Source organism: Pyrgilauda ruficollis, unplaced genomic scaffold (genome assembly GCF_017590135.1).
Source record: "Pyrgilauda ruficollis isolate IOZ18807 unplaced genomic scaffold, ASM1759013v1 scaffold105, whole genome shotgun sequence".
NCBI classification, from domain to species: Eukaryota; Metazoa; Chordata; class Aves; order Passeriformes; family Passeridae; genus Pyrgilauda; species Pyrgilauda ruficollis.
In genome coordinates this window covers 1,514,335-1,528,378 of record NW_024508656.1, presented here as the reverse complement: position 1 = coordinate 1,528,378, position 14,044 = coordinate 1,514,335, and the positions used below count along the sequence as shown (strand labels likewise).

Sequence of the window (14,044 nt, the reverse complement as noted above, 5' to 3'; positions counted from 1 at the left end):
TCAACTCTGGTTGTGGATTCCTTCTCTAGTTTGTCAACAGTGAAGGAGCTGAAGGGGTGTTGGGAGCTGGGGATGGACACAGGGATTTGTGGGCAGACACAGCCACCACACGAGACCCCATGAGCATCACAGACCAGGGCGGTCACCCCATGGCTGCTGTGCCCTGTGGGACCCCAGTGGCTGTGGTGGAGGTGACCCCAGTAAAGTCAGACTGGTAGATCACAGATTTGGGCCTCTAACTGTGCTCCAGGATTGTCAGGGTTCTTTGGGAGACACCATCTTCAGGGACAAAATCTTGGGAGGGCCTGAAGGAGTGTTTTGAATTAAAGGATGGGTCTCACAGATGTGCACATATCTTGGCTTAGAGATGGGTCCATCCATATCCCTCCCTTGTCCAAAGCGGCCCCTGGGACCTGATCCCAGCCCTTCCCTCAATTCCTTTGTGTTGGGCAAACAGGGAGCAATCCTGGGAATGCAGCTGGGTCTTGTCAACCAACTGAACCCCTGGAGATTCTGTGGCAGGGCAGGAAGGGACCCTTGGGGCAGACAGGACTCCCAGGCCACCAAGGACGGGAGCAGAGGGGAGCTGTAGATGCCAGGAGGTGACACCAAGCCAGGGCAGTGCTTGCTTTGTCCCTTGTCCCTGTCCCTCAGGGTGCTGCTGTGCCAGGAAATGCCCTGAGCTCTTCCCATCTTCCTGCAGGGTGAGTGCAGAACAAGCAGGGAGGGCTCTTGGGGGGCTTCTCCTCCAAAAATGAGTGCACTGGCTGCACAGTGTGCTGCTGGAGGGTCATGGAACAGGATGGGAAGAGCTGTCTCAGCTCCAGCCTCACCCCAGCACGGCAGCAGAAGCTCTCGTGGCTCAGAGCTGTAAAATGGTCGGCTCAGGGATGAGCTGTGTCCTTTTTCCTGGAGCTTGAGCATTGCCCTGGATGGTTTTGGCAATTCAGCTCCAGCTTTCCTCGAGGCCTGCCCTGGTTTCCATGGACATAATATTCCCCTCAGCCTCCTGCTCCCAAGGCTGTGCTGCACTGCACTGGAGCCCTGCTCCTCGTCAGGCAAAGCAAACAATTCCCAAGCCTCCACCCATGGAAAGCTGGCTCTGGGTCACTCAAAGCACGGTCCCTGGGCTTATACTTCTCTCTTCCTCTCCATATCCAGGGGTGTTGCATGGCTCCAGGTTGGTTTGTGAAGGAGAGGGGTTGATGAATCCCTGTGAAGTTGAGTAACTCCCGTGCCACAATGGCTCCCTTGTGGGTTATTTTGATATTCCGGGCGCTGGCTCTGACATTGCCTTTCACTCCCGGCCCTGTGAGTTGCTGCATTGTGGCGGCTGTTGGGGAAGCAGCTCCCTTGGCAGCTGCCTGAAAGGAGGCTTCTGGCGTGTGGGGAGGCACAGGAGGCCAGGGGAGCCGCGGATCCCGCTTTGGGATCAGCAGCGAGCCAGTTAACAAGGGCTGGATTTTCCCCACTGCCCTCAGGGAGGGGGAGCAGGGTGGCTCCCTCCATTCCTGCCAGCAGGAAAAGGGTGCCCGGGGCGGATTTTGTGGTTTCCTTTGTGAACAATGGAATTTCTCCTGCTGCTTGGTCCCTGCCCTCTGCACAGGCGGTGATGCAGTGGGTTTAAGGGGACATGGTGACATCCCAAATTCCTATTGCCTCCTGGCACTGCTGTCGCTTGGGCTGAGTTTGTTTTCCCTGGGTTTGGCAAGGAGAATCAGCCTGGTGCAGGTCGTGCTGGGAGCTGGAGATGTTTGAATGAGGAAAGGAAGAGGCAGGAGGGAGCAGAGGGGCTGAGGAGTGTGGGGTCCCCTCCATCCAGCTCCATCCAGCATCCATGAGTGGGAATCCTCATGGAATCATTAAGGTTGGGAAAAAAACCCTCCAAGATCATCAAGATTTGATGTCACCCAGCCCAGAGCACCGTGTCACCTCTAACTGTTCCTTGAATGCCTCCAGGGATGGTGGCTCCACCACCCTCCTTCTGATCCCTGACCACCCTTTCCATGAAGAAATGTCTCCCAGTATAATTTTTCCTAATGTGCCCTCATGGCAGAAGGAACCAGCACAGTCAGGAATTGGTGTTGGGGGGTTTGGGATGTACAGCCAGGACCAGGCAGGTTGGGGACAGCCCACAAAAATTACTCACCAAAACAAAGCTCCTGCTACTGCCAGATGAGCGCCAAAACTGGAGCTGGGGGTTTGGGCCTGGCTTCCCTGTGGCTGGAAAACTGAGGAAGAGCTGGAAGGGGCACGGGGAAGGGCAGCAGGGCTGGAAGGGGCACAGGGAAGGGCAGCAGGGCTGGAAGGGGCACGGGGAAGGGCAGCAGGGCTGGAAGGGGCACAGGGAAGGGCAGCAGGGCTGGAAGGGGCACGGGGGATGGCAGCAGGGCTGGAAGGGGCACAGGGAAGGGCAGCAGGGCTGGAAGGGGCACAGGGAAGGGCAGCAGGGCTGGAAGGGGCACAGGGAAGGGCAGCAGGGCTGGCCAGACCTGCCTGGTATCTGCAGCAGGACCTGGCAGAGAAGGATGCAGCCTGGATATGTGGAATTGGAAGGGGGCAGAGCGAGGAGTAATTACTGCCGTTCCTCACAACCCTGCAGGTAGGAGAAGTTCAAGGCAAAACAAGCAGGCAGCAGAGGCAGGAGCAAAGGGAAGAGCTTATCCAGTGAGCACATGGGCCGGGAGTTCACTGCTGCTGGAATCTGCAGAGGCCGGAGCAGGCATGGACTCAAAAAGGCAGGAGAGCACTTCACAGAGGATGGGGGTCATCAGAGGGAGAGCTGCCAAGGATTCCTCCTCAGGAAAAATCCCTGAGCTGCAGCAGCACGGAACCTGCAGGATTTTCCCAGGGATGAACACCCTCATCAGAGCATCCCTGCAGGAAGAAGAGGGGGACAGGGGCTCAGTTTGTCCCTCAGATGTGGCACTGGCACGGGTGTCCCCATCAGGAATGTTACAGTGACACTGGGGAGCCCTGAAAATGCAGTTTTTTTATCCAAAGCCACAATTTCTCAGCTGAGAAAATAGACAGCTCTGCCCCAAATTCCCTTCCAGCACAGTGGCAGCAGTTGGAAGTAGGAAACCAATAAATACTGGGGGTAAAAGGAGGGAGTTACAGCAATTAGGAGAAATGAGTCGTTCTGGAGTGTAGAAAATTAACAAGCAAAGCCAAAGACATTGGGGGAAAATCAATTATTACAAAGTCAACACAATAAGTACTTTAAAAAATGTGCTGGGAAGAGGTGGAATTCAGGAACTGTCAATTCCAAGTGGAGATTGCAAAATTGTTAATTATGGAGAAAAATGCAAAAGTATTGACTAAATAGTTGGAGTAATTTGGGCTGAGACATAACAACGTAGGATGTGGGACCTGCCCATGTGTTGGGAACCAGCACAGACTTTCAAAACAGAGATATTTGACATAATTGAATGGAATAATTTGTAGCAAAGAGTGGGATCTCTCTGCTCCAGAGGTGTCCATGGAGCTGGGAGCCTGGGGTGGGCAGGACTGGTAAGGCAGTGATGGCACGAGCAGCTGGAAGAGCTGGCTGGGGCTGTGCAGTGCTCACTGCCCTCGGCAGCCCCAGGGAACAACTGGATTAATGGCTAAAGCAGGGAATGGCTGATGGAAATAGCACTGACGTCAGTCACCGTGGCTGATGGCAGGGGACACTGGGCTCTGGCATTACGTGACTGGTCTGGCTTTTAAACCTTTCCTTAGGCATGGTCCTGGCCTCTGTGAGGAACAAGGGCTGCTGCAGGCATTCCTGCAGGGCTGGAGAGGCAGAGCTGGTTTGTGTTGGGTACAGAGCAGCTGGAGACTGATGGATGCTCCTAGCTGATAATGGGGATTTCATCATTATCGTTATTATTTTTTTTTATTGTTTTGCCTGAACACTGCTCTGAGGTTGGACATCAGCAGGAATTTCTCCATGGAAAGGGTGGTCAGGCATTGGGAGAAGCTGCCCAGGGAGGTTTGGAGTGCCCATCCCTGGAGGTGTCTGAGGAACACCTGGACATGGCACTCAGAGCTCTGGGCTAGGGATCGGGCACAGCTTGGACTCAATGACCTTGGAGGGCTTTTCCAGCCTTGGATTCTGGGATTCTCAGCACAGCATTGTGAGGCAGATCTGGTTTATCCAGAGCTTCAGCAAGGGAAGCTTGGCTGGGATTCCTCGTGGAGCGAGGTTCTCCTGGAGCTGCTCCTCGGCAGCGGCGCCGTGCCCACTGCCATTCACCACTGTAATCAATGGTCTGGAAGGAAATCTGAAATCACAGCTGATAAACCCGCGTCTGCCACGGAGATTGGTGGAGTGGGAGATGGTGCTGAGGACGGAGCAGCCATGCAGAGCAATCCCGATTGCTTGGTAAACTGGGCCCATTTAAACAAAGTGCATTTCAGCGCGGCCCAGCGCAGAGCTGCGCGTGGAGAAACGGAACGCTGCTGATGTCCTGGGAAGTGCTGACTTTAAAATGGATTCAAGGGTCACGCTGCATGAGTAGCTCAGGGTTAAGAGGCTGGCACAGACCTCAGGTGGAAAAACCTGCGAGGTTGGAAGGGCAGGAATGCACTGGAAGAAGCCCTGGTGAGATGGCACCTGCAAAGGTCACCTCTGATGAGGAGCAGGATAAAACTGGGGCAAGCAAAGATGAGGGCCCCAAAACAGATTTGCTGTTTTCCGATTGTGACTTGGACCTGCTGTGTTTGACTCCTCAAACAGGAGGCTCTGGCATGCCTCGACTGCAGTGCACAAGCAGCTCCTTGTGCAGAGGCCACTGCCTGCTCAAAGGCTCTTTAACCTCCCCCAGAAAGGTCACACCAAACCCAATTTCTGTGAGTCGAGGCTAGACAAATCGGTTCCATGCCTTTCCATGATTCCAGAGCCAGGCTGTGCGGGTGGAGAGCTTCCCAGGGCATCTGCTGGTGGGGCTGGGCACAGAGGGAGGGGGGCACTCCGCGTGCCAGTGCCACGCTGCCCTGTGGGGCTGCAGGGACAGGGCTTGGGAGCCCTGCAGTGAGAGGAGCCCTTTCGAGGGCTGCCTGGCAGGAGGTGACATTTAAAGGAGGTGTTTTTCAGGTAAAAGCGCTGCTGTTGGGATGGAGCCCCTCGGGGTGGGGGGATGGTGGCTGTCACAAGCTGGCTTTGGGAGGTTGTTTATTTGTGTTATTTCAGCACCTGGAGGAGCCTGGCTCGTCTGGCGGGGCTGCTGTAAGCACGGAGGGAAAGAAGGAGCTCGGGATGGGCCAGGCAAGGCAGGAAACTGGTTTCAGCTGGGTGGGGAGGGTGCAGACAGAGGGCAGTGCCAGGCTTTACACAATCCCTGTGGGCTGGGAGGCGACTCCAGAGGGTCACTGGCACCTGGGCAGCACTGCCTTGTCCTCAGCTCCTCCAGAGCCCTCCCGGGAGGGGCTGGCCTGTGCCTTAAGGACAGGGGTTGCACCCTCTGCTCTGGCAGCCCACTGGTACAGGGTGCTGTGCCCCATCCTGGAAGTGTCCGAGGCCGGGCTGGACGGGGCTTGGAGCCACGTGGGCTAGTGAAAAGTGTCTGCCCACGACAGGGGTGGGATGAAATGAGCTTTAAGGCCCTTCCAGCTCAAACCCTGCCATGATTCTGTGATTGCACTTGGCCGAAGCTACCACTGTGGGTTTTTTGCCACAGTGATTAACCCGGTCTTCCCTGCTGCAGGTAGAGGTCACTCCTTCTCATCTGCCAGTGGTCCCAAGCAGAGGCTTTTCTTTCCAGCCTTTCCCACCCTTAACCTTCTCTTCCCTGAACCAATTTCTCTCTTTTTTTGAAATATTTTGTCACGGTTTCTAATGAGTGCTTGCTGCTGAAGTGGGGCACTCTCCTCAAAACTGGTGCCCAGCTGAGCCTCCTGGCACCCGGCAGAGCTGGCACATCCCAGCCTGTTCACACATCTCAATATTGATGCATTTTTGGGTGGGAGGTTGGCAGCAGGGGTGGATCCCCAGCTGATGATGTGCAGTGATCCTCAGCCAGCTGTGATTGCTCCTCATGAGGGTGCAGATGTGACAGATCCATCCCACATCTGTCATGCCAGCAGCTAATGAAAACACAGCCCAGCAACGGATTCCGGACACAACCCGGAGCTTTAATTTGATCCATGATCCCAGCTAAAAAAGGCTGTCTGCAGTAATTCCTTCGGGAATAGCACTTTCCAAATGATTTGCACCCACATTACCCAGGCAGGGATGTACTGTGCTGCACCTCTGCTGTTTGCTTGCATTACTTATGAGAAAATCAGCTAAAACAGTGTCAAAAAAAAACTTCCTCAAGTGGAGCTAGAACATTTACTGCTCCTCCTCCCTCCACGAGGCCTGCTGTCTTTTCAAAGGAACGAGTTCAATGGCTTGACATGTTTGTTTGTGACAAACCTACAGTGGCTGTTACTCATTTCCTTGTTATCTTGTAGGTACTTACAAAGAGTTCTTTTATCTGCTTCAGTATTTTTCCAGGAACTGAAATTAAGCTAACTGTTTTATAATTCTCCAGCTCTTCTTTTTTTCTCATCATTAAAGACAGGCGCTATTTTAGCTCACTTCCAGTCTTCTGGAAGCTCCCTGATTCTCTACAAATTCTTCAGGAAAAAAAAAAAGTCTTGGGGAAAAAAAAAAAAAACCAGCCCTAACAGCTCTGAAGTTACTTAAATCAGGTCTCTAAGCATCTGTGGTGAATTTAATCAGGTCCAACCAACCTTAAAGCAGCTCATCTAAATGCTCCCTCTGTGTTACTTCCCTCTGTTCGTCTCAATTCCTTCCCCTTCCTGGCCGGTGCTCGCTGTGTGTGGGACGCCTGATTGCCACTGATTTGTAGGAAAGACACCAGCACAAAAAAAGGTATTCAGCCTAAACGGCGTGTTGGCTCCTCTCTCGCCTCATCACCTTCAGATCCCCATCAAATAATTCCTGTCTTGGGCTTTTCCCCACATTTCTAGTGGAGAAACATTGTGGTGGCTTTTTCTTGCTCTCGGTGGTTGTGTTTCATTCCCCTCTCTTGCCCCTTGAACTCTCTACTCCACTCCTCGGTAATCACACCAAAGAAGGATTTGGTGGAAGGATTTGGAGCGGGATAATGATGTGGCTTAATGGCTGCTGGCAGGGAGCTGCTCCCGAGCATGAGGCAGAGCTGGGGAGGGAGAGTGTGAAGTGGGGTCTTGGAAACGCTTAACAAGCACATAAAAGAGGCGCTGGTGGTGACCCTGGGAGGCGAATCCTGAGGATGGGAGCTGGGGTCAGGCCAGGGGTGGGCAGGGGAGGGAGGATGTCGCCGTGGCTCTGTGCTGGGCAGTGATGCCATCAGAGAGGCTTTGGGGTGGCCTTGGCCACGCAAGGCTCTGGATTTGTGTCGGGAGCCTGCCAAGTGGGGACCCCTGGTTAAGGGTGGGGACAGTGATTCAGGAGGCTGTGCTGATGGGGGGACCCTTTCCAGAGCCATCCTGCCATGGGAGGGGACACCTGGGTGACAGAAGAGGCTGGGACAGAGCCGTGGAGGGAGTGATGGGTTGGGGGAGCACAGGGACCATGCAAGGTGTGCTTCCTACATGTGATGGGAAGCACTTGGCTGGGATGGAGCCTGGTGCTGAGTCTGCCAGGATGGCTCTGGGGGCTGAGGATGGGGTCAGGTTGGATGACCCCACCCTTTGCCTTCACCTGCAGGGTGGGTGATGCAACATCTTCTCTCTTGTCTGCAGTTACCTCATCGCCGAGTGACGTTCTCTGCAGCCAGCCAGGCTCAGGACCTGCAGGACCCCTCCCAGCACAGCTACTACGACAGCGGGCTGGAGGAATCCGAGACCCCCAGCAGCAAATCTTCGTCGGGGCCCCGCATCGGGCCCCTGGCCCTGCCCGAGGACCACTACGAGCGCACCACGCCCGATGGCAGCATCGGGGAGATGGAGCACCCTGAGAACGGTACGTGCCTGCCCCTCGCGCCTGTCCCCTCCCCTGGGACCTGTCCCCGAGGCTTCTGGTCCTCCATGATCCATGTCCCTGGTGTGGGTGACATGGAGCTCGGCTGGGACGTGCTCAGCTTGGTGGGGATAGGAGGGTGGAGAAGAGGTGAGGCTCAGAGCAAGAGAACAGCAAGGAGTGATGGGGAGGGGACAGATAGGTGAGGGAGGGGAGGTCTGGGTGAGCTGTGGGATGGGAAGAGTCAAGGAGACAGGTGGGTGGGGCAGAGGACAGGTGGGTGTGGCAGGGGACAGGTGGATTTGGAACTACACTGTGGTCTGAGATGGTAGCACAGGGACGAGCAGAGGGGCTGTATCCCAGCCCGTGGGGAGCTCGTGTGCTGCACTCAGGGGTTCCATGGTTGCTCGTCCCCACCTTAGGGGGATTGGGGTGTGCTGGAGCTCCCCATTTGTGTTTGGGGTCGGAGCTGTGGGAGGTTCCAGGGGGCAGAGCAGGTTTAGTGGCACAGGCTGGGCTGAGGAGATCCGTGGAGCGAAGGCTCATCGAGCGTGGTGGTGGTGGTGGCAAACCCCAGAGCGACGTGTCCCTTCACCTTGCCCCTTAGGTCACTTCCCAGTGGGGTCCAGCTTCCCCTGAGAACCCCTGGAGGTGTCTGTGGTGTCACCACCAGAGAGCTGCTTCCCCTGCCCTGACGCAGCTTCACCCGCGGTCATGCTGCTCGTGCTGCCTCTGTGCTGCCCCCCTGGCTGCAGCCCACCCCTCCAGCTGTCTCCTCCGGCCAGCTCCCATTGCTTCCTTGGATTTGGCTCTGGCTGTGCACATAACATCTCTCCTGCACCTGCTGCCTTCTGTGCTTGTGTCCCATGGGGAGGTGGCTGTGGAGGTGGCAGGGTCAAAGAAACTTCTAGGAGGGAAGAGGAGCAGGTGGCAGAGGGTTCTTCTGAAGTCTCCTCCTGTTTCTGGGAGCATCCTTGGCTTTGGGACAGGTGTGTGCGTGGTGGGAAGATGGCTGAGTGTGGGTTCAGATGGTTTTTAGGGAGCTACAAACCTGCTGGGTCCCTCTGTTGTGGAAATAGACAGGTGTAGTGGAACATCTCTTCCCAATTCCCAGGTTATTCCTGGAGTAACACTGGAGTTCTCTGTGTTACAACACAGACCATTGGAGCGAGACATGGTGGGGTTCCCAAATCCATCTGTTGCACCCTCCTGTCCATGAGTGTTGTGCAGATGACTTTTTCCCCAAAAGTGCCAGTCAGTCACCTGAGAAGAGCACTTTGGAGCAATTCCTGGAGCCCTGGCACTCGGTAACAGTACTGGGCTTCCCTGAGTCCTTGGAAGAGAGACTGGAAGGGTGGTGAGCAAGGAGATACCTCATGGATGAGCTGATGGATATGGCGAGGTAGTGGGGGTGATGGATCTGGAAGAGGAAAGCTTAAGCCCTGGAATATGACAGGAAACTTGGGAATAATGAGGAAGGAGCAGGGCTAAAAGTGGAAAGAGGAGAGAGAGAAGAGCACCTGGAAGGTGGAGGGTAGAGAGGGTTGTCTTGGGATATCCCTTGGAATGTTTGTCATGTGCCCGGCTGGATGGGCAGAGCTGAGGAAGGCCAAGGGACACTGCCTGGAGCCACCAGGGATGTTTCCTTGCCCACAGCATCACGAACCTGCCCTACAAACCAGCTCCCTGTCTTGGCACAAGATGCCCTGTGTGTGTGTTCACCTCCCAGGAGAGCAGGAATCACCCCACGCCCATCCACCATCGGATCCCTGTGTGGTACAGATCCTGAGGAGGCTTCCAGGAATAACCACAACCCTGCTTCGCTCTTCATCCCCCAGAACGTCCTGTCTTGGCTCCCTTCCCATGGCAGTGGTTGGGAATCAGGCTCCAGTGGCTCCAGCGTCTGTCCTGATGCTGGAGGATGTTCTGTGTTGGGTGCAGAGGCCATGGCAGGTCAAGGCTCTTGGGAATCCACCAGCATTATCCTGAGCTGGTCCTGGTGCTCTGCAGATAATCTGGCATGGCAGTTCAGGGGGGACCTGAGGAGCTGGGCTCAGGGTCATGATCCTCTAAGCAGACTGTGAGGGCATCCTGGCACTGGGACAGGCGATTTGGGGATTAGGAGGCACTGAGGTGTTAGACCAGCTCACCAGAGTTGTGTTTGCTCCATTCCCTGCCCGAGGTGTGGCACATCCACGTCTGTGCTTCCAGCCAGCCCTTGTCAGTCCCGAGAAGGACCATGACTTGTTTCCTGCAAAGGCTGTCCAGTGATGTGGGACCATCATGACCTTTTGGGGACCATCCCACCATATCCTTGCCTTGGTTTCATCAGCAGCCCCAGCCCCCTCAGGGAGGTCATATCTTGGTTTTTTGGGAGGCTGGGCAGACTAAGCTGTTCTTGACCTTCTGTTGAACGGTGGAGATGCGCTGGATCCCGCTCCCCCATCCCGCGGCACGAGCGCCAGGCTGACACGACTGTGCATTTTCTCAGCTTTCATCTGGTTATAAATATCCAACATAACAGGGCTTCCATTGCTTTCTCCAGGAGATTATCCCTGCAGCCGAACCAATCTGATAAGCAAGTATGCAAGGCTATTTATAGCGTTTCAACTGGAAGACAGATCCATGCCTTTTCTTTGTAGATGGTTCTTCACTTGATTAACACACATCTCAGTGTCCTCCTTTTTTGGACCCTTTCTGCTGTGCAGACTGCAGTAAAATGCTGTATTGCAGGGGCTGAGCCAGGCCCCTTGCAGGAGGAATTACGCTGGTTCTGGTGAAGACTTCTCCAGGAGCTTGGCACTGACGTGGCAGCTCCTCATTCATCCCAGCATTTGTCATCCCTGCTATTTTCCCTCTCTGCCCACTGTTTCCTCCCCAACATTTCCCTGTGCTGTTCCCCACCTAGGTGGGGCATGCTGAGCTGGGAACGAAGCTCAGGCTCCCACTTGGCCACCCGGTGCTTTTCCCAAAGACATCTGTTCCCCTGGATCCCAGATTTGCTTTGGTTGGAAGGGCCTGGGAATGCTGATACTCCATGGAGGCTCTGCCCTGCCATAATGCACAGAGGGCTTGGGTGGGGACAGTGCCAGTCACTCTCCATCGAGGGAATTTAACAGGACTTCAGGACCAAATATGAGCAATTTGGGAATTGTTACACAGAGCTTGTTTTCCCTCTGTCCCTGTGTGGTGCAAACGTATCTGAGATTGTGTTTTATTGGATGAGGCATTCCTGATTCATGTTTTTCCACCCCCAAAATCTGTTTTACGGCTGTTATTTAAAGTGGGGACCCCATGCCATTTTTTATGCATGCAGTTACAACCGTGCTCCGAGTATGGAATTAACAACCACCTCATGAGCTTTCCCAACAGTCTCCATGCCGTAGGATCTGCACTTCCCAGATGTTCATGAGTTTATCCTCACAGTTCCAGGAAAGAAACTCCGCCATAGGTGGGGAATGAAATAGAAAATTGCAGTTTGCATTTTTCAGTGGCTGCTTGCTCCAGGTCACCCTGGATGAGCTGCAGCTCCTCCCTCTGCGTGTTGGGATCCTGGTGTTCCAGAGGCATGAGGCAGGAATCCAGCTGCTCCCAGATGCCAGCGCCCAGGCTGCTGCTGACATCCGAGGTGGGAGCTGAGCTTGGCTTTGGGACTTTGTGGCAGGGCTGGTTTCAAGCTCTCCTGCCTGGTTCAGGCTTTGCTAAGCCCAGCATTTTCCCAGTGCTGTCGGGGCCCCTCCCAACACCTCAGCACAGCTGGAGCGGATGGATGGAGATGCCACTTCCTGGGTTTGGCTGCTGGGCTCAGTAAAACCCCCCCAGCCAAGATTTTCCTTTGTTTCAGGGAAGATTTAGAGGGATGCATTGCAAAGGAAGAAGGAGTAGCTTGTCTTACCCGTGTGTGGCATGGCCATGAAATCCCTGCCTGTGATTCTACTGAGAGCATCCCTTTAGGAATATCCCACTTGGTTAGCACAGTGTGTGAGACCCCAGGTGAGCCTTCCCAGTGGAAGGTCCCCTCTGCCCCCAGTTTCACCAGTCTACACTTAAACACTGCTTCAGCTCCTCCCATTTCTTCCCACTGAGTCCCACAACACCAGAATTCCCTCTCCTGGTGCGTATTCGGAGATCCCATTCAGGCAACTCAGCATTTAAGGTCTCTTTGAAAGAAAACTAAGTCAAGTCCCTCCCTGTGAGCAGAGCCAAGGCAAGGGATTTTGGCAGCTGGGTGTCTCTTCCTCTCCTCCCACCCTTCCTCGCGCTCCTCCCAGCCATTGCCCTCTGCTCCTGCCACCACCACAGACCTGCAGCCTCACTCTTGGGCAGCAGCAACATCTGGCACACATCTTGGATGTGTGTGGTGCTTTTTGGCAACCCTTGCAGAGGCACCCTGGGGAGAAGCTTCCCTCCTCCTCTTTGCTAATTTCTGATTATGGTTCAAGCCTTCCGTTCCTTCAGCTTATTTTCCTTTCTGCATGGTCTCCAATTTGCCCACAAGCTTTTGGTGGGCTGGATGTGTCCAGGTGATGTCCCACAGGCCCCCCAGCAGCACTTGGTGACATCCACAGCAGCTCCAGGTGCAGGGATGATGTGTCTGGGAGTGTTTGTGTTCACAGTGTGACCATGGCATGGAAACATGGCTGCACCTGGCTGTGTGTGCATCCTGCAGTGCCAGGGATTGTGGAATGGTTTGGCTTGGAAAGGACCTTAAAGCCCATCCAGTCCATGGGCAAAGACACCTTTCCCCATCCCAGATTGCTCCAGCCTGGCCGTGAGCACTGCCAGGGATCCAGGGGCAGACACAGCTGCTCTGGGCACCCTGTCCAGGGCCTGCCCATCTTCCCGGGGAGCAATTCCTTCCCAATATCCCATCCATCCCTGCCCTCTGGCAGTGGGAGCCATTCCCTGTGTCCTGTCCCTCCATCCCTTGTCCCAGGTCCCTCTCCAGCTCTCCTGGAAGGCCCTGGCAGGGGCTCTGAGCTCTCCCTGGAGTTTCCTCAATGCTGAGCATCCCCAGCTCTGAGCTCCTTGAGGAAGTGGATGGCTCAGAGTATTCCTGAGCCAGCCATCCTCTTTTCCTGCTCACCACAAGGATAGATTTGCAGCCCTGGGCAGTCACTGCCTCCTGCCTCTGCTTTAGTGCCAGTCATGAGCTGCTTTTTAAGGTTCTCACTGTGATTGTTGTTCAATTCCTCACAGCCAACAGATGGGACAAAAAAATTACATTCTGTCTCCTTCCCTGGCACAGAGACTCCTCTAGATCTTAAAACCTATTCTCTGTTTCCTATATTATCTCCAAATGTCCCTTTTGTCTTGCAGAAAGAGTTCCAGGCACATTTGCAGTCTGTGGAGTTGGGTTTTTTTTCAAATGTACCATGCAGCACTTCTGCTTTGTTGCAGAGGCTGAGGAATGCTTTGGAGTGGGCTTTGTCTGGGGTGTGGGATTCCCACTAGATCCATGCCATTCCTGGCCTTTGCTGACTGGGATCCCGCAGGTCACACATCTGTCCAGCTGGGCTCGGGTCTGGCTGCTGCTTGGACTCCTCTCTAGCTGAGACGTTGTGGGTTTGGGGTTTTTGTAACTGATCTTCAGCCCTTTTTAACACTTCAGGGCTGGAATTCCTTTTGTCCTGACCAGCAGCTCCCACCGCTGCCCGGGTTTAGGGTGTCCACATTCTTTGTGACCACGTTCTGCTCATCATCTGCCTCTGGAATTTCTTTCTGGGTCCCTCAGTGATCCTCAGCACCTGCATTTCTGCAGAAGAAGTTGGGAGCTTCTCTCCTTTCCACACTTAATGTTGGTTCATCCCGAAAACTGGCTCCTGGTTTGCTTAATCACTGCTGGGAAAAGATTTTTATCAGGACAGACAACATCCAGCAGATTGCAAATGGCCCTGGATTACCCCATCCCAGTTTCAACATTTCTGCCTGAGCTGTAATTCCAGCCCTATTTCCTTATTTTCCATGTTTTCCAGTGGCTGTGTCTGGGCAGACTCTGACGCCAGAGCTGCTCGGGGCAGGGCAGTTGTCCTGCCACACCAGCCAGGTGACCTTCCTTAATTGTCCCCAGGAGCCCGGGGTAAACAGGGGACGGCTGTTCCCCTGCCCCAG

At 54.6% G+C, this 14,044-nt stretch overlaps 1 protein-coding gene across 5 annotated transcripts in view; it reads left to right on the top strand.

Moving 5' to 3' along the window:
• The window catches only part of PCDH1 (protocadherin 1), a 54,849-nt gene that overhangs the window by 22,064 nt on the left and 18,741 nt on the right, over window positions 1–14,044 (top strand). For all 5 annotated transcript variants that reach the window (XM_041470207.1, XM_041470191.1, XM_041470199.1 and 2 more), the window contains exon 4: window positions 7,717–7,936. In XM_041470207.1, coding sequence (XP_041326141.1) covers window positions 7,717–7,936 — 220 coding nt within the window. The remainder of the gene's footprint in view (window positions 1–7,716; window positions 7,937–14,044) is intronic.